Source organism: Dromiciops gliroides, chromosome 5 (genome assembly GCF_019393635.1).
Source record: "Dromiciops gliroides isolate mDroGli1 chromosome 5, mDroGli1.pri, whole genome shotgun sequence".
Classification (NCBI taxonomy): domain Eukaryota; kingdom Metazoa; phylum Chordata; class Mammalia; order Microbiotheria; family Microbiotheriidae; genus Dromiciops; species Dromiciops gliroides.
Genome location: NC_057865.1, coordinates 277,922,363 through 277,949,426, shown reverse-complemented (window position 1 = coordinate 277,949,426; position 27,064 = coordinate 277,922,363). Strand labels below are relative to the sequence as shown.

Sequence of the window (27,064 nt, the reverse complement as noted above, 5' to 3'; positions counted from 1 at the left end):
AAGTCCCAGATTCAAATGCAGCCTCAGACATTAACTGTGCTACCCTGGACAAGTTTCTGATAGACTAGAACTTTGTACCTGCTGGAGTCACTATGACTGTAGGTCTCCATTTGCCTTCGTTTCCTCATCTGTAACATGGGGATAATAATAGCATCTACCTCCCAGGTCTGTTTTGGGGATCAAACGAGATAATAATTGTAAAGCATTTAACATTTTTCCCTGGCACATAGTAAGGGGTATGTAAATATTATTTATTATTATTTTTCAAATTCTAGTTAAGATGAAAAAAGTCAAAGAAATCAGCTCGGGTGGGTGACAATATTCTTCCTCTTATAAAGAGACTGAGTGGGAGTGTTTTTAATCCCATTATGGTCTGGGAAAGGCGAGTCACTGAACCCAGCCTCTCTCAAGAGAGAGGTTGAAACTATTTATCTGAGACCTCTAAAAACAGAAGAATCTAAAGGAGTGGGACCTAGAAATATGGGGTCAAAATAATCACTTTGTGGAATTTTTTTTTTCCACTTTCCAAATAGTTATTTTTAGTGTCATGGAGACCTACAGTCATAGTGACTCCAGCAGGTACAAAGTTCTAGTCTATCAGAAACCAGGATGCACTGGGCTGATGCTGACTGGAGAGATTGGGTTAGATTTCTTTTTCCTTTCCCTTGATCCAAATTTTCCATTGTTGTCATTCAGAGATACCTAGGATCTGCTTTTTTTTTTTTTTAAACATTCGTTGGCTGGGGAATTACCATTGGGTATGTTGTTATTTCAATGACCTGAAAAGAAGGGCTAATAACCATGGATTTTCTTGACATTCTGTTTGTGTGTGTGTGTATGTGCATGTGTTCATGTCATTGCCTCCTTTCTGTTTATTTCTGGGGAAGATACGGTCCCCTCTCCTTTCCTCGCCCCCTTCCAAAGCTGACTCTTATCTCCCAGTGTTCCTAATCCCATTCTCTCCTGCTTACTTCTTAGACCTTATTCCAGCGATCATCCCCTTTCTCTGAGCCTCAGTTTCTCTCTCTCCAGGCTCCTTTCCAACTGCCTACCAACAGGCTCAAATTTTCCCCAGAATAAATGAACTTTTCACAATTCCAATAATCCTCTGAGTTTTCTTGTTTCTTTCTTGTTCCTTTCCTTGATTGCCAAATTTCTAGGGAAAAAATTGCCTACACTCATTACTTAATACTGTCACTCTTTAGACAGAGATAGGGATTGAACCTGCGATTTCATTGTTGTAAGGAACTTGCAGGTGAGAAAACTGACTCTACCAGTGGAGGGCAGCATTGAGTTTGCAACATGGATCTTACAGAGTTGCTGGGGGAACTGAGAGATTGTGTCTTTGCCAGGATCACTCCCCCCCCCCAATAGATGTCAAAGGCAGAATTTTAAATCTGTGTTTTCCTGGTCAGCTTTTAATCTGCCATGAGATATTGGCTCTACAAATCATTTCCAGCACATATGGAAACATTTCTATTTTTTTCCATATTTAAGTTTAGAATTTAACATTAAAAATATATATGTATACACACATAATGCATGTATATATGTATGTATATATAAATACATTTGTGTACATGTGTGTTTGTGTGTATTTTTATAAATAAATAAATAAATATACATACATATATATATTTTCCAGTTGTTTCAGTTGTGTCTGACTCTTTGTGACACCATTAGGGGTTTTCTTGACAAAAATACTGAAGAGGTCTATACTATTTCCTTCTCCATATTATTTTACAGATGAGGGAACCTGATTCAAACAGGGTGAAATGACTTGCTCAGGGTCACAAAGTTAGTAAGTGTCTGAGGCAGATTTGAATTCAGAAAGATAAGTCTTCCTGACTCCAGGCTAGATATTCTATCCACTGCACAACAATGCATACAGACACACACACTACACCCTATATATACTCACACACAATACATATATACACATGCATGTGTATACACACATGTATATATGGCGTACCTTATGTGTCCTATATGTAAATATGTATTATATGTGTGTCTTTGTGTACAACATAGGCCAAAAATCATGATGGGGTTTCAATATTTAATAACTTCTTTTTGTTTTTAACTTACAATACCTTAGCATCATATACAGTATATATAGGAAATAAATTTACATTATGTATGAAAAACCAAATCTCATAAGTGGCAAAAAATAAAGAAAAAATAATTTCTACAAAGTTGCTAAAACATGGTGATTTTTGGCCCACCCTCGTCTACTTCTCTGTCTGTCTCTGTGCATATATGCTGTATGCATGTATGTCTTTCCTTAATCCTCTTGAAATGGACTTCTGGTCCTACCCCTGTCCATAAGGGGTCATCTTACAAAAGCCTGGTAAATAGATCCAGTGACCTTTGTTTTTCTTCCCCCAGTACTTATCCTCTTAGATCTCTAGACGGCAGATGCTATGGCTAGCCATTCTCGCCCTCCTGGACTCTACCTCCTATCCCACTTCCAGAGATCCTCATTGTCCTGATTCTCCTGCCTGTGAGATTCCCTCTCTCTTCCTTTTCCACGACTGCTCATTTGCTTCCCAACCTCTGAGATTCTTTCTTTGACTCTCTTTTCTCAGCTATATCCAGTGGTAATTTCCTCCTGCCTCACAATCACCTCTTTGTCAATCACTAAATGTATTTCCTCGTTCATTAGTTTGCCAACCACTGATTAGTACCTACTGTGACCCGAGACCCTGACCTCATGAAGCTTACAATCATAAGATCACGGTACCATCGATTTAGAGCAGGAAAGTGTCTCAGGGGCCATCTAATCCAACCCCCCTCATGCTACACAAACCAAGACCCAGGAACGTGACCTAAGGTCACACAGCTAATAGGTGGCAGGACTGAACTAACCCTTCTGAGACCAAATCCAGCATTTTTTCAACGTCCTTCCCCAGTCTAGGCCGGTGACACACAAATCCCTGATACTATACACTGTGTAATAACTACAGAATACAGAACAGAAAAGTGGGCTATAAAAAAAGAAACAAATATAATTAAAGAGCAAAGAAATGCCATTTTGGACTAGTGGGACCAGGAAATGCTTCTCAGAGGAGGGGTCATCTGAGCTATGTCTTGAGGAATGAGCAGGAATGTGAAATAATGGAAGAAAAGGAGACTGGAATCAGGAGGCCTGGGTTTGAATCCTGGACCTGACACTTCATAGCTGTGTGACCTTGGCTAAGTAGCCTTCCTTCCTTGGTCTCGCCTGGAAAATGAGGGGACTGGATTGAATAGTTTTTAATGTATCCATGAGCTCAAAATCCTATGTTTTCAAGAGACATAGAGATATGTATTCCGGTAGGGAAAGGATGAACTGGAGAATGAATGGACGTGGGAAGGCAGGAGGTGTGCGACCAGTCCAATCTGCACAGAACAGAGAAGAATTGGGGTGGTGTGGAGGTGGGGGTGTGATCTGAAATAAGCCTGAGAGGGTAAGAAGGGGCCAGGCTGCACATGGCATGGAAGGCTAGGCTACATAATTCAGACTTTATTTGTTATGGAACAGGGAACCCCTGGTGGATTTTGAGTAGAGAAATAACATGCTCAGGTCTGTAGATACATGAATGATCTAGTGTCTCATCAATGTGGAAAACTCTTGGTGTGGGAGCTCCTTCTACTAGCTGCAGATAGCATCTCTTAGGGTTAGTCAACCAAGCAAGTTGCCTGATGCACATATAAGTTGGATAATTTGCCCAAGGTCACAGAGTTAATAAATGTCAGAACAAGGTCAATATCAAGTCTTCCTAACTCCAAGTCCAAACATCTGTCTCTACCGGGTCTGTATATATAGGTTAAAATCCAGCCTCAGACTCTTACTACCTGTGTGACATTGGACAAGTCACTTAACCCTATTTGCCTCAGTTTCCTCATCTGTAAACTGATCTGGAAATGGACATGACTAAGCACTCCAGTATTTCTGCCAAGCAAACCCCAAAAAGGACTCACAAAGAGTTAGACATGACTGAAAACAATTGAATAACAATTTAAAGAATGGATTGGAATAAGAAAAAAAAAACTAGCCATGGGAAGACCATTTCATAGGCTGTTGCCCCACAAGAAATGAAGGTGAAGGGCTGGGGCCTCCAGTGTCCAACAGAGTCCTACTGTCCAATTCAAATTCCAGTGGAGGGCACCAAGGTGCAAGAGAGAGTCTTTCCTTGTGCCCTGGACTCTTTGAACCACTTTTATTTTCTCCGACTTTCAGTAAAACATACACTAGCCTAAAGGGCACAATCTTATAATGAAGGGGGTAGAGGATGGCCACTCTGACCTTATTAATCCTCTGCCCAAATTCCTTTAATGGATCACATTCCTTGATTTTACAAATGAGGAAACTGAGGCCCAAGCTGATGACTTGCTTGTGATCACCCACCTAGTACGTGGCAGATCTGGGACATGAACCAAGGTTTTCTGACACTTTTTCGAGTGCTCAAGGAGCCGCTGCACCTCTTTTAGCAATGACCTCTAATACAGATTAGCAGATAGATAGAAATGATCACAATATGGATTGTTTGGATGCCAAATTCCTGCTTTGGATGTTGTGTCGAGTACGGGCCCCGTATGCCTGCTGTCTGAGGACCAATCTGGCTATGTGAAGAGAGACTCATCACCAGATTCACTACAGACAGAGGAACTATTCAGCCACAACAATTCTTATAGACCAGAGAGGGATTGTCGTCTGTTACCACACCAATAAAATCAGAGATCCTTAAAGTACAGAAACAGGCCAACTCTGCACAAAGCACTGAACAGATTTAATAAGTTAAAGAGAATTTATTAAGCTGCTCCATTAAGGAGCATTATTACATTAATTGTGGACATTCTAGTCCCCCTTTATGGAAATATTTAACCAAAACATCATTGAGCCCTGAAACATTAGACTAAAATGAACAACTATTAAATTTTTCAAAAAGGACCCGTTAATTGTTAGACTAATTGACTCGCTTGAAAGGAGAACTATTGTGCTTCAGAAATTAAAAGTCTCTTTCTCTAATGCTTACTAAGGGAGACATAAAAGAACACCACTCCATCACTTCATCACTACCCTCCCCCTTTCTTCCCTTTAACCAATCAGAAGAAACAAGCGTTGGGAGGATGTGGAGTATTTGCGACATTTGCTCAATGCAGCTGTTCTCACAAAGAGGATGGACTCTGGCCTTTGCTAAAGTTATATACTTGCCAGCTTTACTAACAAAACAGCTCTCAATCTGAGATGAGAGAGTATCTTAGTGAACCAAACTGGGACAATCAAGGTCATAGAAGGGTTGTCAAATACAGTTTAATCTGCTTGTATTTGGAATAGCTTTCAAGGACTTCAGAGCAGGGGAGATATGATTTTAACTGGGAGGGAAAAATATCATCCAAGCCAAAGATGTTAAGAAGCCTTCAAAATTGAAAAGCATCAATTTATCTGATCCTGGGTGCTGAAAAAAATTTCCCCCCAAATATACTTGCAAAATGAGCCAAGTTCCTACCAGGCATGGAGAGCTAGCTGGCTTGCGGCAGGAAAGAATTTGAAAAGGCCCATTTTTAGTTTTGCTCCCTTTTAGGCCATTTGGAAACAAGTACTTTTTTTGTGTTTATTAAAAAAAATTTTCTTGGAGGAAACTGGGGTTAAGTGACTTGCCCAGGGTCACACAGCTAGTAAGTGTCAAGTGTCTGAGGTCAGATTTGAACTCAGGTCCTCCTGACTCCAGGGCCGGTGCTCTATCCACTGTGCCACCTAGCTGCCCCAACAAGTACTTTTTAAATGTGGAATTTGGCAGGCCTTCCCATGTGGCAAATACCCATTCTCCCAGCTTGTAACCTCTGGAAGTTGTTGAATCCACCAACCAATGGGCCAAAGAAAGGCCACCTGGATTGAATGGGTTACTAACCTGCTCATGAACTTGTACCGGCGGGGCAGGTAATAGATTTTTCTCCTGGAAGAACAGCAAAAATGAAGCCAGTCGAGAAGAAAACCCATCGTCAGTTACAGTTTGAACTAGCAAGGAAGGAAAGGAGATTGAAGATAGAAGCCTGTAAGAGGTGAAGGAAGAAACTAAAAAGAGATTAACAGTGAGAACTGTAACAGGAACTCAGGGCAAACATTCCCCATCCACAGCATCTCATGGGACTCTCCTGTCTCTTGGCCTCTCCCACATATCACACGTGGGACACAGGGATTTGGAGATGCCTCCCCGGGCCTCAGTTTCCTCATCTGTAAAATGAGACGATTGGCCTACGTGACACCCCTGAGTTCCCTTTCAGCTCAAGATCCTTTATAATACTATGGTCTTGTATGGCAAACACTTCCTGACACTTCCCAGAAGGCATTAGGGTAAAATGATGGGGGCGGGGGGGGGGGTGACCTGAAGGTCACTCTCTTAAGAAGTTAGCTTTTTTCTCAGGGAAATGCAAATTCTGGGTTAGGCTTCCATTTAAAAATAAATGTAATTTTATGCATGTTGACCCCAATTGAGTTAAATAGGGGGGAAACTCAGGAATTAGAGAAAGTAATTAAGTCAAGCTGCAAACATATAAGTTGCTGCATTATAAGTTGTACATGTGGCTTTCCTCAATGGTCTCAACTTGAGAGAGATAAGTGAGAGAATGAAGGGGAGAGAGTGGGGGAAGAAAAAGATAGAAAAAGAAAGAAAGAGATGGGGAGAGAGAAAGAGGAGAGAGGGAGGGAGACGGAGGGAGAGTAGAGAAGAGATGGAGGGAGAGAGAGAGAGAGAGAGAGAGAGAGAGAGAGAGAGAGAGAGAGAGAGAGAGAGAGAGAGAGAGAGAGAGAGAGAGAGAGAGAGAATGTGTTTGAGACTTCAAATGTGAAAGTATTTAATGGCATTATTTTCAGCACAATGAAGATGCTTTAAATCTGGTCTCCCGCTCCTAATTTTGACCATCATTCACTGGGGATTTTTGTTCTTTAACCAAGACAGTTTCAATGTGTTCTCAATTGCTCCAGATGCATATCACTTGTGGAAAATGAAGGCTTAGCTCCACACAACTCATCTTGCATATTTAGGCAAACTTAAAGATCTCCCATTGCCCATAAACATGATTCAGAGGCAGATTTTATTGGCAATTTCCTACAATAAAAGATATTATGCTGTTTTCCCCTTCGTTTTGCACACACTGCAGAGGTGATAAATCAAAGGGGACTGAACTTGGAATTTCAATGTGTAGGATACAGGAAATCATAAATACATACAAATGTTGATGTGGCTTTTAAAACACAGCACACCAAGTGGGAGCTTGCTTGTTATAGTGAAACTGTTATGAATGAAAACTCTGCCTCTTAGATGTGTCCATGTGCTCCTCATTCAAACCAGAATTCTTTGCCTGACTGGAGAATACAAGGACATCATGGCATGCCCATCACTGTATTTTAATAATCCATATTTCCCCCACTACAGATGAATATATCACCCCAGAATTGCTAAGGGGCAGAAATGGCCAGATCATGGTGTTACTTCTAATTATAATTTTCATTTTAATTGTTCATATTAAAGTAGACTTAGGACAAAGAGATCAGGAGAAGTCTTCCTAGACAAGTAAATTATTCTGTTCTTTTGGGGTCCCAACCCTTGTGGTCCTAGGAAAGGTCTTGATAAACTATTGCTAATACAATAAACCCCTCCCGATTCCTTAAGCTAAGAGCAGAGGAGCACATGGAGTAGTAGATAGAGAGCTGACCCAGAAGATGTGAGTTCAAGCCTCACCTCTGACACACATTGGCTGTGTGACCCTGGGTAAGTCACTTAACCTCTTAGTGTTTCAGACAATTCTCTAAGACTGCAGAATAAAGATCCACTTGCATTGAAGTTTCCTCACTGCAGAGATCCCTGTAGCAATGCAACTATAGGTCTGGTAGGCCATTTAAAAGTGGGTTCTTAACCTTAAGTCTGGTTTTAAAAAATATTTTATTAACTATAATATAATCGGGCAGCTTTAGACAGTGGGTAGGACTTGAACTCAGGTCTTTCTGATTCTGAGGATGCCTCTCTATGCCAGGTCAAGTGACTGGACTGGAGTCAGAAAGACCTGAGTTTGAAATCCTGCCTCAGGCACTTATTAGCTTTGCGGTCATTGGCAAGTCGTTTTACATCTGTTTACCAAAGTTTGCTCAACTATAAACTGGCAATAATCACAGTTTGTTCCTCACAGGTTAATTGTGAGGATCTATGAGGTAATACTGGTAAAATGCTTTGCAAAACTTAAGGACTTACATCAGTGCTAACTATTATTATTATTGTTAGTACTGGTTTCCTTTGTAACACCATATTTTATTTTATATATTCTAAAACACAATTCAGAGAAGAGACCCATAGGCTATCCTAGACTTCCAAAGGTCTGCAACACACACACACACACACACACACACACACACACACACACACAAGTGCTAAGAACTCCTGAAGAAAACAGAAACAATTGGCTAAGTTTCTGTATCTATTTCCTGCACCAGAGATAATATTATTTTTTTCTGGGACAGGTTGTGGTGGTGTTTTTATTTAGTGTGGGCAACAATTTCAACAAATGTTTCAGCAAGATGAGTATATAAAAATTTGTAATGCATGATTGGCTTCAAGGTAAACAATTTCTGGATATCCAAGAAACCTTTTTTTTATCCCCTGGTTAATGCACAGCTTAAAAGACCCAGGGCTAAAGGACATGATATAAAACAGGGAACAAAAATGAAAACTATAAATCAGTAGAAACCAGGTATGTTCAAAACTGGTTTTAGCTCGTTTTTTGACACAGCCTTCATGCTCATATCTGTTCCATGGTATGCCCAATTCTCCACAGCTCATTAAACTGGGGGCCTGTGGGCAGTGGCACCGAGAATACTTTGTTCCTGCCTTTGAGCTTGGTTTTGTGGGCAGACAAATGTCAACGCAACAGACTGAATCTTTCATTCCATTAAAATTGGCCTTAGAGTCAAAATTGTCTTTCACTTCTGGGACCTACCCCTGCAGGCACTCCTATGGCGCTGGGCATTTATCCCTTCAGGTCAGCTTGCTGCTTCATCTACTCTTCCTTCATAAATGAGGATCTCCTCAAATGGAGAATAGAAACATGACTGAATCGAACAAAATGTGCTTTTGGAGATAACTAAATTAGCCATGCATAAAACATTCTCAATTTTCCCTTGAAGAGCATGAATACAGTGTCCCCTTAGCATTCTGTGATCTGACTTCATTTTTTTCCATTTTGTCCTCCTTTTCCCCCCTACCAGACCTGAAAAAACTCTCTTTACTGCACTATAACTTGAGTATAACCTATACCATTCTCCACTGCAACCTATAGCATAATATAACCTGCAAAACTCTCTTCAATGCATTACAACTGAGAGGTTAAGTGTTTTTCTTAGGGTCTCACAGCCAGTATATGTCAGTGGTAAGACTTGAACTCAGGTCTTCTTGATCCTGAGGATGACTCTCTATGCAATACTGTACCATGCTACCTCATAGCCTGAATATTTAAAGCAGCAGGTGACTCTTTGATGGACTCACCAAAGATAGTGAGTATGGAATTGGGATTCAAGATGGTAAATATATTCTGGTCAGATTCTTTTGCAGATGTTTACCAAAACTGTGTGTGTGTGTGTGTGTGTGTGTAGCTTGTGTACCATCATTACGCCAATATCAATAGGAAGACCATTCAAAATCAGCAACACGTGTTAAAATCTTAAAAACAAAACAAAACCCAGCAGCTCTTTAAGATGAAACCAGCACTTAAAAACAGTGTCTCTCTCACAAGACAGGGTTGTTCATGTATGAAATAGTTAGGATTCTCCCAAAAGGGCAGTGAATTCACCATCCTAACTGACCATCCTAAGTTATTTGTGTTTTTTAGAAGTATTTCTCCTAATTATTAGGTACTAATTATTCCCCTAATTATTTTTCTCTTGACTATTAGAGCCTAATAACTTTTCCATCTGCATTTTGGTCATATTTTTCTGAGTCCACTCAAAGTAGGGAAAGAGACATTAGGTACAAAGGGAAGCAACAAAGAGAAAGGGGAGAAAGTGTATTAACCCTTACCTGAAAGGCATTCTGACATTCATGACTTCTGCATATCTGCCTAGCACCTCCCAGGGGGCATGCAACTTCACGAAGATAATGTCACTATTTATGACAGAGGACTGAAAGAAAAAAAAGATTAAGTATTTCAAAGTCATTTAGGGCTTAATTTGGGATGGAATGGGAGAAAAATAGCACATGTGGGGCTCCCCTGCTTAGTATCTGTATCACTCTCCAGTTGCCATTGGAGTGGGAGAGAGATGGATCAAGCTTTATACAGTGCTTACTAGGTGCCAGGCACTGGGCTAATTGCTGAAGTTCTCAGGAAGACATGTTGATCTATCCCAAACTACAGCAACATTTATTCCAACAGGCTTCCTCCTGAGATCATAGATGGCTGGAAGGGGCTTTACAAGTTAAATAGGTCAATCTCCTTTGAGTAACCACAGGTTGACAGGGGAGGGGCAGGTTCAGCCCTGGCACTTTCATTCCTGGCTTGGGAAGCAATGCAGGTTTGCCTAAGGTAGAGCCACACCCAGCGGGCTGTGACTTCCTCATCTGACTGCCTTCCAAATTCCTCGTCTATGGTCTTAAGAACATTCTTGCCTTCAGTCTATGTTGATGTAATTCCCTTGCCAATTGGTCCACAGTGATAGGGACCAATCCCACCCTCTGCAGTGGGCATCATGCCCACTGAGAGCACATCTGTCCCATTGTTCATCCCGGTCATGCTTGCTCAGTGGAAGTGACTTAACAGGCAGAGCAAAAACATTCTATCCTCCTGAGCTGTAGTAACAGACCTTTGCTTCCAAATCCTCTGGTGTTCAGTGTATCCCTCCAATGTGAACTCCTATCCAGCAGACTCCATTTTACAGATGAGGGCATTTGAAGCTGAGAGGGGTTAAATGACTTGGCTGAGGTCATACAAGCGGTAACGGATGAAGGTGAGATTTGAACCCAAATCTCTTGATTTCAAATCCACTTAAGTTTGCTTTGTAGTATGATACATCTTCAGGGTAGTCATTCACCTGGGCTCCAATGTTGGTGTTCTCTTTGACACTCCTCTCTCCCAAGTCTTTCACATCCAATCAGTTCTTTAGTCCTGTTAATTACACTGCCACAATGTCTGTCATATCTGTCCCTTCCTCTCTCGTCCCTCTGCCACCATGTTAGAACAGACCTACCTTCATCATCACCCACCTGTTCTACTGCAATAGCCTGCTTCCTCCCATGCTCTCCTTGCTCTGATACAAGGTATCAGAGGTACTAAGGCTTAAAAGTGAAAGAACTGGCAACTGATTGGAAATCTGGGGTGAGGGAGAATGAGGATTAAAGAAAGTTCTAAGATTACAAACCTGAGAGACTGAAATAATGGTGGTAGTTTGGAAGAGGAATGTGTGGGGCAGCTAGGTGGTGCAGTGGATAGAGCACCGGCCCTGGAGTCAGGAGAACCTGAGTTCAAATCCGGCCTCAGACACCTAACACTTACTAGCTGTGTGACCCTGGGCAAGTCACTTAACCCCAATTGCCTCACCAAAAAAAAAAAAAAAAAGAAAAAAAGAAGAGGAGTGTGTGTGTGTGTGTGTGTGTGTGTGTGTGTGTGTGTGTGTGTTACGTGCTGCAAGAGCAAAAAGATAATGAGCTCAGTTTGGGCCATGTTGAGGTTGAGATACTTTCATGAAATCCAGTTCCTTTGATGGGGAATGAAGCAGGGAAGAGAACGTGGTGTTAGGCACAGAGACTTGGCAGTTACCACCTTACAGAAATCATTAAACCAATGGGAATGAATGAGGTCACCAAGACTAAGTAGAAGGCCTGGGACCAAGCCCAGAAGACGGCTGTGTGGTCTGAATGAAGAGCCAGCAAAGGAACCTAGAGTGTGTGGTCAGACAGGTCAGAGGAGAACCAGGAGGGCGTGGGTCATAAAAGCCCAGAGAGGAGAGTGCGTCTGGGAGGAGAGCATGGTGAGCAGCGTCAAAGGCTGCAGAGACTCTGAGAAGAATGAGGTGAGGATGGAGAGAAGGCCATGAGGTTGAGACGTGAAGAGATCGTTGGAGAACTTTGGAGAGAATGAGTTGAGGTGAGTGATGAGGTGGGAAGCCAGAGTGCAGACAGCTCAGCAGCGAAGAGATAGGAAGCAGAGGCAGCCAATGGAGAGAGCCTTTTCTAGGTGTTTCAAAGAGAAAAGGAGGAAGGATATAGGGTGGTAGTTTCAGGAAAAGGGGAAGTCGGGGGTGGGGGGGAGGTTTTTTAAGGATGGAAGTCACTTGTTCATATATTTGTACCCATGCCTCATGGTCCCCCCTCCTCTATAATTTAAGCTCTTTGAGAATACGAATTGAGTCATGCATTATTTCTCTAACCCTGGTGCCCAGCACTTGGTCTTTGGCTTAATACACAGTCACTTAATAAAGATTTGTTTGATTGACTGCTACCACAGCCAGAATTATCTTCGCTTCCCTTCCCTTTTTCCTTCCCTTCCCTTCCCTTCCCATTTCTTTTCTTTCTTTCTCTCCTTCTCTCCTCCTTCTCCTTCTCCTTCTTCTTCGTGGGGCGATGGGGGTTAAGTGACTTGCCCAGGGTCATACAGCTATTAAGTGTGAAGTGTCTAAGGCCAGATTTGGACTCAGGTTCTCCTGAATCCAGGGCTGGTGCTTTTTCCACTGTGCCACCTAGCTGCCCCCCCCCATTTCTTTTTGGTTGGTTGTTTCTTTTGTGGGGGGGAATAAAAAGATTTATTAGGAGACAGGATATATGACTGGGAGACAGACTCACTATGGAAAATCTCTCTCACTGGATTAAGAGAAGACCAGGTCTTTTAACCTGCATATCATCTTGCAGAACTTGATATTGCTTATTGGTATACCAGGGTCCTGCTCTGCTACACCTTATTCCTGAGGTGGGAGACAAAGCTGTTTTCCCTTTGGCTGAGGGGGTTGGAATATTTTGGATTTCTTGGAGTCCAACTACATTTCCCCCAGAATTATCTTTCTTAAAGAGAGATCTGATCATGCCATTATTTTGCCCAAGAGCCTTCAATAGCTCCCTACTACCTCCTAAATAGAAATCAAAATCCTTTACCCTCCACAACATTCCACAATGGTCCCAATTCATCTTTTTGGTCTAACATTAATTCCCTCTGTGTACTATGTATACTGGGTTACTTCGTATTTCTTCAAAATGAAATGAGCTCTAAAATGCTGATATCTTTGTTCATGTTCCCCATGCCTGGCATCTCTTTCCTTTTTCTCTTCTCCAGTTTGGTTCCTACCCAACCTTTACAACCCAACACAAATGTTAGCTGCTTCCTGATCCCCCTTTCAGCAACTTAGTATAGGTCCTGCAAACAGTGCATTAGGTTCTGTGGATAGAGAGAAATGGGTTTTTACCTAGTGATAGTGGGAGGATGCAGTCCACTGTAGAAAAGGGTCTACAGAAGCCTGGCTGTTCCCATCTCATGTGTTCATCAAGGATGTCCTTCATGTATGCACAGATGATTCTTATTTTATAGGAACAGAAAGTTGGCATGTGAGGCCACCATTGCTGAGGTTTCCTTAGACAAGTGCACTGTGTTTTGTTTTGTTTTTGTTGCTTTTGTTTTTAGTAATAGTCCAATCCATGCTCTTTTCTATACTTTTGGAATCCTACTTTCAGAGAGCTTTAAAACAACAACAACAACAGCAGGTATAACTAACATTTACATAGTATTTAACATTTGCAAAGCACCTCACATCCATTTTACAGATGAAGAAACAGAGTGAGAATGTTAAGTGACTTGCCCAGGGTCACTCAGCTAGTAGGTATCTGAGACAATACCCAAACTCAGGTCTTCCTGATTCTAATGTCAGTGTTCTATCTACCCCGTCTTCGAGCTATCTTTTTTTTGTGTGTGTGTGTGTGGCAATGGGGGTTAAGTGACTTGCCCAGGGTCACACAGCTAGTAAGTGTCAAGTGTCTGAGGCCGGATTTGAACTCAGGTCCTCCTGACTCCAGGGCCAGTGCTCTATCCACTGCGCCACCTAGCTGCCCCTTCTAGCTATCTTAAAAACAGATTCCTGAGGGCCTTTAAAATGGTCATCCCAGCTTGGATTGCTTCTGAGTATATTTGATTAGTTCTGGGACAGCTAGGTTATGCAGTGGATAGAACACAGGACCTGAAGTTAGGAGAACCTGAGTTCAAATCTTATCCCGGACACTTACTAGCTGTGTGACCGTGGGCAAGTCATTTAACCCCAGTTGCCTTAAACAACCAGAACCATCTCCAGTCATCCTGATATATGTCTTGCCACTGGACCCAGATGGCTCCTGAGGGGAGAGAGAGGTTGATGACCTTGCATAGCTCTTCCTCACTTATTTTCTTTTTCTTTCTTTTCTTTTTTTGGTGGGGGCAATGAGGGTTAGGTAACCTGCCCAGGGTTACACAGCTAGTAAGTGTCAAGTGTCTGAGGCTGCATTTGAACTCAGGTCCTCCTGAATCTAGGGCTGGTACTTTATCCACTTCGTTAACCTAGATGCCCCAGTTCTTCCTCACTTAAATCCAATGTAGTATAAGTCATGACATCACTTTGACGTCATGGTCTTCTTTGAGAACGAAGGACAAACAACAACATTTGATCCATTCTGGACACTGCTCAAAATTCCACCTTCCTATGAGCTACCACCCTCCTGTTCTCAGAGCTTATTCAGTATTGCGAGCTCCAGTCTCATTGCTGATAGGAACGGAGTCAGCTCAGAAGCAGCAGTGGGCTTGTCTCCTTTCTGGTCTTTCTGTGAAGCGATCCTTGCTGTTTTACCAACAAATGTCCTCAGGATGACTGGGGTGAGCCGGGCCTTGTGCCGAATTCTTGGCGGGGTCATGTCCCCCTCAACAGCTTTTTGCTGCTCTGTGAGTCGATGCTGAGTCACAGAATCTCAGAGGCCATTCAGGCCAGCCTGCATTTGAACAAGAATCCCTTTCACAATGCATGTGTAAAGTGGCTGCCTTGAGGACCATCGGGGAGAGAGAGTGTCCACTATTGGTGGAAGTGGACCATTCCATTTTGGGATTGTTTTAAGGGTAGGCCAGTTGTTTCTTATATTTAGCCTACATCTGGCTCTTTGAACTTTGTAGCCATTACTCTTCAAATTCTGTCTTCTGGGGCGAAAGAGAACAAGTCTAACCCCACTTGTGACAATCCTTTAAATAACTGAAGACTGCCGTCATGTCCCCCGTCCCTTTTTCATGGAACATATCCCATATGCATTCAACTCATCTTCTCCTAGCATGATCCCTCCACAGACGCCATGCCTTTACACTGGCTGCCCTGCCCAGCCCCATGCTTGGGACATTCTCTCTCCTCTCTTCCACCTCCCCCCTGCCTCCTGGGCTTCTTGGAAGACCCAGCTGAGCTTCCATCTTCTGCAGGAGGTCTTTTCTGGTGTGTTCTGTGTCCATTGCCTTCCCTCTGAAGTTACCTTCCATCTGCCTTGAATACACTTTGTCATATGTATGTCATCTCCTTGATTAGACTGTGAGCTCTTTGAGGGCAGGGAAGATTTTCTGACTTTCTTTGTGCCTCCATCACTTGGTACAGAGCCTTGCATCCAGGAGATACTTGTGGCATTTCATTAAATGCCATGCAAGCTCAACTTTGAGATTTTTCTTGAATATTCCTTTGTGTGACTGACTCCAATGGGAAACTGAAGAGCCATACCTCCAATTTTGCTTCCATCAGTTGCAAACAGACAGACCCTGACTAGTTCTCCATGGCCACTGACTTTGGTGTAGACATGGAACATCAGGTCAGGAAAACTTGCTTATTTTCACCATCCAGGGCAAGCCACTACCTTGACTGCTTTTCCATAGGTGTGTGCTCTGTTCTTTAAAATAAAAAGATTAGTGAAACCCTGCCATGCATGGCTGGTCCCTGCTGATTCACACCATCGTTAACTTTGGATGCATCCATCCCAGGATCATCTTAAAGATCCCAGCTTTCCTCACCATAAAAAATTTCAAAACATACTCCTGGTAGGCTTCTTACCGATCTGTGTAAATTGCTTTTAAGAAGGTTTTGTTCATCAAGAAGACAGAGTTCAAGTAATGCAGAACAAGGACAAGCCTCTAATATAGAAACATTTTTGCCTTGAAGACTTAATGTTTGTCCACTCTATATTTAAATTGCTCAGAAACGTTAAAAACTATTTTGACAGTAAAGAGAAAATATTCATGCCACTTTCATCAGTAATGATAGGTTGCTCTTGCTCTTGTATATATTCCAAAGAAAAGACTTAAATGTAGATGACTTTTGTGTCATTAATATTCAGCTTTTCAAAGAGCAGACAATAGAATGAACATGAGCCCACTTCCCAATACTGAGTGCGTTCTGAAGATTGCCCTCTGAAAAAAATAAATCTGAAACAATTACTGATTAGAGTGTCCGTATCATTTTTTTTCCTACTGAAAAATATTTTTTCTATTGTCTCCAAATAGGTTTTCCAAAGTATTAAGCTATTTTCCCCCAGAGATTTAAGTGTACAAATAGTTTAGTTAAGAAAAAATTTTTTAAAACCCAGAAATTTCTTAGACATTTGTCAATATTGTTTTATCAATCAGTAGGATTCTATCAGTAAGAACTCTACAGATAGAAGTGATTATAATGCCCAAGACTGGACCTAAAGAGGAGAAGAACTATGTGAGAATCAATCTCCTTTTCTTCCTTGCAGAGGTGGGGAAATATGGGTGTGGAACAGTTCATAAAATATCAGACTCGGTTAATGCACCAGTCAGTTTAACTTAACTTACTTCCTTTTCTGTTTTTTTTTTCTCTTTACTAAAAAAGATGGCTCTCTAGGAGGGAGGAGAAAGAAGGAAAATATTGAAAAATAAAGGTGATATTAAAATTAAAAGAAACCTTTTGGGGCAGCTAAGTGGTGTAGGGGATAAAGCACCAGCCCTGGATTCAGGAGGACCTGAGTTCAAATATGGCCCCAGACACTTGACAACTTACTAGCTGTGTGACCCTGGGCAAGTCACTTAACCCTCATTGCCCTGCCCCCCCAAACTTAAAAAAAAAAACACAAGATAAAAGTGAAAGTGATGTATAATGTGGTAGGACTTCTGTCCCCTCTTCCTTCAAATGCTATGCCAAAGTTTACATGTAGTTTTGACTTCAGCTAAAAGTAGAAATAGATAACATTTAATGAAAGTGAAGTTAGTTAAGACAGTATAGAAAAGAATATGAAGGAATGAAATTTGGATTTTCATATTTTCTCTCTCTAGGTATAGGGCATTGATTGACCAATGTGGAGAGGGTCCCATACAATTGGCCCTTACAGGTAAGATATACATATACACACAAATATATGTGTGTGTGTGTGTGTATGTGTGTGTGTGTGTGTGTGTAAATATATGTGTATATACAAATAGGTTCCAAAGGTTTGTCTTGCGGAGGTGGGAGTGGGGATAAGCTCCCACTCTCTATAAAATGCTCCAATGGCGTGCATCTCAAATAGCCTGTGACAATCGAAGCCCCAACTCCTGGCCTTCTTGTGGTGGAACTGTTTCCACTAACAGGAGAAGGGGTGAAGGCGAGTCACTGGCACCTTAAAACCAGTCACTTTGGGCAGGTGGGGCTCATTAGCTTTGGCAGGCAACCCGCCTAGGGGAAGGAAACCCTGATTTTAAACTATACCTATATATGGGGAAGGCTTCGGGAGTTAACCTCGAGGAAAAATCAGGAGTCAGAGTCCCTTAGGCAGTTGGATGTTGGACATCACATCCCTCTGGCACCTCCTGCGGCGGCACTGGTGCCAAACTGTACTGGCTCTGCCTCTCCTTTGGATCCACCAATGTCGCGGAGAGGGAAAACCTGCTGCATGGGCAACAACTTGTTTTCCATATTGATCTGCCCAGGCCAGCGCCCTGGAGAGGGCACTCCAGCTACTCCTCATGGGGTAGATACAACACAGGATGTGGCAGTTACCAGTTATAAGTCACTCAGAAGCTGCAGCTCCCGTATCAGACTGCACAGCCACACTGTGGCCTTTGGTTCTTCAAGGCGCTGATCCATGGTCGTCCGTGACCAGTGGAGGCCTACTATGTGTGTGTGTGTGTGTGTGTGTGTGTGTGTGTGTGTGTGTGTATATGTATATATATATATATATTTATAAATATAAATACAAAGGAGGATGAAGACAAATAACAGTTCTACTGGATTCTTGACCTCTTTTGCAACTTCTACTAAGAGCCTATTTTTGTCCCCCTGGATCCCTGCTATTTGTTCTCCTGGATGTTTCGCTAGGTGATCCATTCCGACAAGAAATTATTCAGACCTTTCTCAAAGCTTGTAATTGGCATCTTTAAAAGTTCCTCATGGAGAAATGAGTGGGAGGAGATGAGGAGACAGAACAGTGATCCAAGACACCAGAGAAAAGACAAAGAGCTTATGTGCCAAGGTTGATTTAAATGAGTCTGCTGTCTTCCTTGATATTCCAGAAAGTTCTTTATGCATACAAAGAGATCTGACCAGGCCACCCAGACTCCTCTCCCTCCTTTTTCTGCCTTAATAAACTCCAGCGGCTCCCTTATTACTTCCAGGATTAAACTGAAAATTCTCTGTTTGGCACTGATAGCTCTGGACAATGTGGCTACTTCCTACCTCTCCAGTCCTCTTTTTCTTTTTTTTTTTTGGTGGGGCAATTGGGGTTAAGTGACTTGCCCAGGGTCATATAGCTAGTAGGTGTCAAGTGTCTGAGGCTGAATTTGAACTAAGGTCCTCCTCAATCCAGGGCCAATGCTATATCCACTGTGCCACCTAGATGCCCCTTCTCTCCAATCCTCTTATACTTGACTCCCCTCACTTACTCTGTGGTCCAGTTGAACCATTGCCTTGCTGTTCTTTACCCATTATTTCAACCTCCCATTTCCATGACTTTGTAATGACTGCCACCTTGTGCTTGGAATGATCTCCTGCCTCACCTCAACATTTCAGTTTCCCACCTTTTCCTTCAAGACTCAGCTCAGCCATAACCTTTAGCACCTTTTCCCAGTCCCCAACTACTTGTGCCTTCCCCTCTAAGCTTAGTTCCCAAGTGCTTCATATGTACTTACTTATTTTTATGTTATCTCCTGCTTTAAAAGTGTAAGATCCATGGAATAGGCTAGACACATGAGACACAGTAGTAAATGACTATATTAATCTACTGTTTGATAAACCCAAAGACTCCAGCTTCTGGGATAGGAATTCAGTATGTGTCAAAAACTGCTGGGAAAACTGGAAGAGAGTATGGCAGAAACTAGGCATAGACCAACATCTTACACCTTATATAAAAATAAAGTCAAAATGGGTTCAAGATTTAGACATAAAGGGTGATACCATAGATAAAATAGGAGAGGAAGGAATAGTTTAACTCTCAGATCTATGGAGAGGAAAACAATTTATGTCCAAACAAGAGATAGAGAATATTATGAAATGCAAGATGGAAGACTTTGATTACGTTAAATTTAAAAGGTTTTGTACAAACAGAAGCAATGCAGCCAAATTAGAAGGGAGGCAGAAAACCAGGAAACAATTTTTACAGCCAGCATTTCTGATAAAGGCCTCATTTCTAAAATATATTGGGAACTAAACCAGATTTATAAGAAACCAAGTCATTCCTCAATTGAGAAATGGTGAAAGGATACAAACAGGCAGTTTTCTGATGAAGAAGTCAAAGCTATCTATTGCCATATGAAAAAAAATGCTCTAGATCACTATTGATCAGAGAAATACACATTGAAACAACTCTGAGGTACCACCTCACACCTATCAGATTGGCTAATATGACAAAAAAGGAAAATAATAAATGTTGGAGAAGCTGTGGAAAAACTGGAACACAAATGCGTTGTTGGTGGAGCTGTGAACTGATCCAACTATTCTAGAGAGCAATTTGGAAGTATGTCCAAAGGGCTATGGGACTGTGCATACCATTTGACCCAGTGGTACCACTACTAGGTCTGTATCCCAAAGAGACCATAGAAAAGGGAAAAGGACCCACATGTACAGAAAAAAATTATAGCAGCTCTCTTTATAGTGGCAAAGAATTGGAAATTTAGGGAATGCCTATCAATAGGGGAATGGCTAAACAAGTTGTGGTGTATGAATGTAATGGAATACTATTGTGCTGTAAGAAACGATGAGTAGGAGGAGTTCAAAGAAACCTGGAAGGACTTACATGAACTGATGCTGATAAAGAGGAGCAGAGCCAGGAGAACATTGTACACAATAACAGCAACATTGTGTGATGAACAATGGGGATAGACTTGGCTCTTCTCAGCAGTGCCATGATCCAAAGCAGTTTCAAAGAACCCAATGATAGAAAATGTTCTCAACATCCAGAAAAAAGAACTGTGAATTATGAATGCAGACTGAACCATACTGTTTCTACTTTTGGACTGTTTTTTCCTTCTTTTTTTGAGCCTTTCCCCTTGTGCTCTAATTTTTCCTTTGCAAGATGACTAATGTAGAAAAATATGTTTAATGTAATTGTATATATACAACCAATATCAGACTGTTTTCTATCTTGGGGAGGAGGGAGGGAAAGGAGGTTGGGAGAAAAATTTGGAGCTAAAAATCCTGTGAAAACAAATGTTGAAAACTATCCTTATATATAACTGGAAAATAATAAAATACTTTTTAAAAAGTGTAAGATCCTCGAGATCAGGGAATGTTTTGTCTTTTTACTGTCCTGTTAAGTCCTGTCAGGCTTTGGCACAAAGCCTGGCACATACTTAGTAAGAGTTTAATAAATCCTTGTTGACTGACATTACAAATATATCTATGAATATATATATATATACATAAATACAGACACATATATACATATACAGATATATAGGCAGACAGAAAGGAAGAAAGGAAGAAAGAAAAAGAAAGAAAGAAAAATGGATAGACAAATGGATGGATAGATAGATAAATAGATAGGTGATTGATAGGTAGATAGATAGATAGTATTATAGGTCACAAATGACTGAAAATAACAAACGAAAATCACTGGTTAAAAAGATATCTGGGTTAGGCACACAAATAACAGCTTCTCCATATTATGCTGCTTGGCGAACAGTCTACTTTGTCAGGGTGGATGCATGAAGAAACTGAGTCTTGGAGAGGGTGACAGAAACTGTGCCAAGTCACATGCATATTAAAGGACAGGGTAGGACTCAAGACCACATCTTATGATATGGTGCCTTCCACTACAACTACTGCCTCCCTTAGGGCTTGTGTTTACAAGAAGCCAGATATATACATGTACCTGCACTGGATCTATCATACACACGTACACACACAAGACACATATGTATGCACATGTATGTGTGTACATACACACACTACATGCATACAAAAGAATATAGCATAAGCTAAGGTTTACAAAGTACTTCACACACATTATCTCATTTGATCTTCACAAGCACTGTATGAAACAGGGTTTCTGGTGAGGAAACTGAGGCTGAGAGGTTAAGTTACACTAAGACTAATAAGATACATTTGTGGGATATCCATATCCAAGAGAGTACCTTGCACATAATAGTTCTCCAAATGCATGAATGGAATGCATCTGAAGGAATATGCATCTCTCTAAACAAATAATAACGGCTAACATTTATATAGTGCTTTAAGGTTTACAAAGCACTTCCCATCTTATCTCATTTGACCCCTTTGTTTCTCTAAGGTAGGGGCTGCTATTTATCCTCCTTTTATAGATGAAGTAGAGGCTGAGAGAGGGTAAATGACTTGCCGGGGTCACGTAGCTAGTAAACGTGTGAGGCAGGATGTGAACTCAGGTCTGCCTGACTCTAAGTCCAGCACTCTATTCACTGAATCATCTATCTGGCTGTTTAGATAGATAGGTCTAACCATTCCCCACCCTGCATCCCCATCTGACTTGTAAATTCTTCCTTGCATCAGTGAAAGCAGTAACATTCAGGCCATTCGCTGCATCTCACTCATTCTTGGTCTAGCGAATAAATTATTTGTGCCTGTAGTTAAACACTATACCTAAGACAATTAAAAAAAAATAAGCCTATCAAACCTTCACTTCTTGATGGGATGTGGTCCCACTTGCTGTCAGGTTTTTATATAAGAGCTCTCTGATCACTACATCCTCCCTTCCCTCTTACACACACACACACACACACACACACACACACACACACACACACACACACACGCACACGCACATGCACGCACACACGCACACACACACGCACACACATGCACGCACGCACGCACACACACACACACACACACACACACACACACACACACACACACGGATTACCAAGAATGATCCTTCATGTTTACTGGGAATTCTCTAAGCTACGGCTCATCACTAGGTGATTATTACATATCAGAGAGTCTCCCATTTATTCTGCCACATCTTGTGGGATTAAAGGGACAAAAATCTCAAACTAGATGTTAAGACTGTAAAAATAAAGGAGGAAGGATCTTTCCATGACATCTCCCTCAACCACAGGTAGATCTCTGTCTCTGCCTCTATTTCTCCCTTTCTTTTATTCTCTCTCTCTGTCTCTGCCTGCCTACCTTTAAAATACACACATATGTATGTGTATGCACATGTATACAAATATAATAAACATATATACATAATATGTGTAGATACACAGGGTGCCTCAAAAGTCTTAGTGCAGTTTTAAGCTATTAAAGCTTTAAATTGCAACAACACTTTTGGGACACCCTGTATATTACATTGATTTACACATACATTTTAGATATTGAGATCTATGCAGATATAGATTTATATATTTGTATAAAGATATAGATAAAGTTATCCCTTCCACATCATGGGAGTTAAGCACACAGCACCCCCGCGATCTGGAAAATCCACATAAAATTTTTTGGCTTTCCCTTTCTACCATAGAAGAAGCCTGAATTTGTTTTCTTTTATGGGTTGTTTACAGTACCTTATTGTAAAATGTGGGTTGGTTATGATACAAAATTATACATATATTTTGTGTATCTCTGAGTTTCTAAACTACCTGTATCTTCTGCTGGCCTTTGCATATTGTCTGCAGCTTCTGCAAAACTCCCCCAAAATTCCGTTTAATTTTATATGCCAACTTGTGACATATTGAAAACACAAAAGTGAAAGTCATGATATAGTTGCATGGATAAATACAGACGAGAGCCAGAATAACCTAGTGAACGAAGAGCCGACTGTGAAACCAGGAAGACCTATGTTCCAGTCCTGACTCTGACACCATAATCGCTGCACGACCAGTGCCCCAGGCAACTCTCTTAAGACCAGAAGAAGTAGAGAAGGTCCTGACCTGCAGTGGAAGAGGAATTTACTCTCCTGGGAGTTCCTGGTACCAATGAATTCATAAGACTAGTCTTTATCTATATAGATGCTAGCATGATACCTATCTATCGGGATATGTACACAAATATGTATGTGTATGTGTGTGTATCACCCATACACTCATTTGCAAATGATTTTTTAGGAGCCTGCTGCTATAGTATAATGATAAATGGTCAGACTTACCCTTCTTCCACTGACATGTCATCTTAAAGATACTCCAATCTTTCATCCATTAACTCTGCAAACATTTCCTTACTGAAGACCTACTATGTGCAAGGCGTTCTGTTAGCCACAGATACTCAGGTTATGCCATATGAAACATCTCTCTCAGAACTGGAAAACTTGAGTTGGAAGAAACTATAAAGATATGAATGAATGAATGAATGAATGAAGTGAAAAAAATCCACTTTATTGAGTGCTTATTATGTGCTATGCCCTGGGGTAAATTCTGGCTATACAAATGAGAGTCAGAAAGGCAATAAAACCCTACTCAAAGCACAAACTCTGTCCTTGACATACTAGAAAAGTGGACCATCCAGCCTCTATTTAATGACTTCCAGGGATGAAAGTCTTTTCTCTGTTCCATGAGGCAGTCCATTCATTTCTGTGCAGTCCAAATAATTAGGAGGTTTTTCTTTATATTGAGCCAAAATCTGTCTTTCTGTAATTTCTGCATATTGATCCTAGTTACGCTGTCGGCATCAAGAACAGAGAAAGTCTAATCATTTTTTTCCATGAGAAAAGGCAATACTAGGACAGTCTCAGCCTGGATCCTCTCTATTTTCCCTCCCCCAAATCAGTACTTGGCCACTTCAATTACCCATCCATAGCACCCCCCCCCCCTTCTCCCATGCTGGGAAACCTTTTTTGCTCTCTGGTCTATAACCATGTCGATTGATTCCACTAGCTTAAAAAAATAGACTGTAATTTATGAATCTGTAACCACAGGTTCTGATTTTCTTTCTGTGAATGTTAAAGAAAACCCCAGCTTTTAAAGAAGAATATGAAAATCATTTCCCTGAAGCTAAGAGAAGCTAGGCCACTTGTACATTGTCAGATGGAGATCTGTCTTTACTAATTGTGTGTATGTTGGCTGTGTTAATTAATAATCCACACCATAATACAACCGACTTTCGTGTGTGAATGTATTCACAAAAAACTTTCCCGATATAAAAAAATCAAAGGTTAGCAATATTTGCATTAATCAATGAATTTATCAATCTATAAGCATTTATTAAGCACTTAACTATGTACCAAGCACTGTGCTGGTGCACTAATTAATTCACTGATTAATATAAGAATTCCTAACAGAAAGGAAGCTTCTTGGTGATATTTTACAGATAAATTTCACTAAATAATAATAAATCTTAGTCTTTCAAAAAGCTCTCCCTCATCTGCCTTCCTGTATAGCCATGAGCAAATGGTTGCACATTTCTTCTCTCAGTCTCAACCAGAAAGAAAAACAGGCAAAGGAATGTCAAGGAGGCACAGTAGTTATTATTGAAGAAAACAACGACAACATTCCTCACTCAAAAGAAGGTAAGCGGGGCAGCTAGGTGGCGCAGTGGATAGAGCACCAGCCCTGGAGTCAGGAGGACCTGAGTTCAAATCTGGCCTCAGACACTTAACACTTACTAGCTGTGTGACCCTGGGCAAGTCACTTAACCCCCATTGCCTCACTAAAAAAAAAAAAGAAGAAGAAGAAGAAGAAGGTAAACTCCTTTGGGGGAGGGGCTGTTTCATTGTTTTTTTCCAAACCATAAGGAACTTACATTCCATTCTGGGACATAACCAGCACGCAGTGAACCACTGGCAAGTGGTGAGCAGAGCAGTGACAAGGATACACTGGCACTTCAGCACAATTACTATGGCAGCTGGACAGAGCATGGAGTGCAGGTGGGGGTAGAGAGACACCAAGCCAGGGAGACAAAACAGGCGCCTACTGCAGGAGTCCCGGTAAGAGGTGATGAAGTCCTGAGTTGGGGCCATGGTCATGTGGACAGAGAGAAGGGGACAGATATGAGAGATGTTGGGAGGCAGAAATAACAAGACCAGGCAGCTGGTTGAATACGGGGACGGTGGCGAGGAATGGTGACAAATCAGGGCTAACACAAAGGCCCTGAGCCTTGGTGACTAGAAGGCTGTTAATGGCCTTTGCTGAAAGAAGGAACTTGGAAAGGCGGGTGATTTGTAGGAAAAGATAATGAGGTAAGTCAGCTCTGGACATGAGGAGTTCGTGGTGCCAACAGGACGTCCACTTTGATGGACCTACAGTTATCCTCTCTACCCTGCTACAGTCTTGATACATCACAGGTCAGCATGAGAAATTAAATGGGAATGTCGGGGGGAGTTTTGTGGAAGATACAGATGACACACGAAGGCCAGAAGACACACCAAAAAGTTTAGGAACTCAGAAATGCATACAGTACAGGTTTAATACTGTATAATATCAACACAATTTATCTTTTTTTTTTTTTTTTGTGGGCAATGAGGGCTAAGTGACTTGCCCAGGGTCACATAGCTAGTAAGTGTCAAGTGTCTGAGGCTGGATTTGAACTCAGGTCTTCCTGACTCCAGGGCTGGTGCTTTATCTACTGAGCCACCTAGCTGCCCCTACAATTTATCTTTTAATACCATAGTAATTCAGACTTCTTTTCTGGTATGAAGAGAAGGCCAAAACATTTTACATGGATTTTCCAGATCATGGGGGTGCCATGCCCCTAACCCCCACAGTGTGGAAGGAATAACATGCAACTAGAGCTCAGGAGAGAGACTACACCTAAAGAATGGGGAACATTTGCATTGAGATTACAATTGAACACATGAGAACTGATGAGATCACTAAGTATAAGATTATGGAGGGAACAAAAGATAACTGGAATAACAGACAAGTTTGACCTTGGAGGACAAAATGAAGCAGAGTAGAAACTAATAGAGTTTTGTCAAGAAACCTCTCTGGTCCTAGGACTCGTTTTCAACAACCCAAGAAGCAACTCTACACATTAACAACACCAGATGGTCAATATCGAAATCAGATTATATACTTTGCAGTCAAAGGTGGAGGAGCTCTAAACAATCAGTTAAAACAAGACCTGGAGCTGATTGTGGCTCGGATCATGAGCTTCTTATGGCAAAATCCAGACAAATTGAACAAAGTAGGGAAAACCATCAAACCATACAGGTCTGTCCTAATCCCTTACCAATAGGAAGTAGAAGTGATGACTAGATTTAAGGGATTACATCTGGCAGAGAGAGTGCCTGCAGAACTATGAACAGAGAAGTTCACAATATTGTAAAGGAGGCAGCAGCAAAAAGTGTTCCAAAGGAAAAGAAGAGCAAGAAAGTGTTCCCCAAGGCTTTTTCCTGGGCTGTGATTTTTCCAGAAGCACCGCATGGCTGTGAGCACTGCAGGACTGATGCTTCGGAATTGTGGGGCTGGAGAAGACTTTTGAGAGTCCCCTGGACAGCTAGGAGATCAAACCAGTCAAGATTCAAAGAAATTAATTCAGACTACTCATTGGAAACTCAAATACTGGCGCTGAAGCTTAAATACTTTAGCTACATAAGGAGAAGATGGGACTCATTGGAAAAGACCCTGATGATGATGGGAAAGATTGAAGGCAAAAGGAGAAGAGAGCAGACAGAGGGTGAGATGGAGGGACAGTGTCACAGAAGCAATGAACACGAGCTGGGTCAGACTT

At 41.4% G+C, this 27,064-nt stretch overlaps 1 protein-coding gene across 5 annotated transcripts in view; it reads right to left on the bottom strand.

Moving 5' to 3' along the window:
- The window catches only part of ANO4 (anoctamin 4), a 444,684-nt gene that overhangs the window by 117,924 nt on the left and 299,696 nt on the right, over nt 1-27,064 (bottom strand). For 3 of the 5 annotated variants that reach the window (XM_043969145.1, XM_043969146.1, XM_043969147.1), the window contains 2 exons: nt 10,050-10,150; nt 5,895-5,939 (listed from right to left, as the gene is read on the bottom strand). In XM_043969145.1, coding sequence (XP_043825080.1) covers nt 5,895-5,939; nt 10,050-10,150 — 146 coding nt within the window. Of the gene's footprint in view, nt 1-5,894; nt 6,002-10,049; nt 10,153-27,064 lie in introns of those variants that run through there. The other 2 variants (XM_043969148.1, XM_043969149.1) reach the window with 2 other exon arrangements.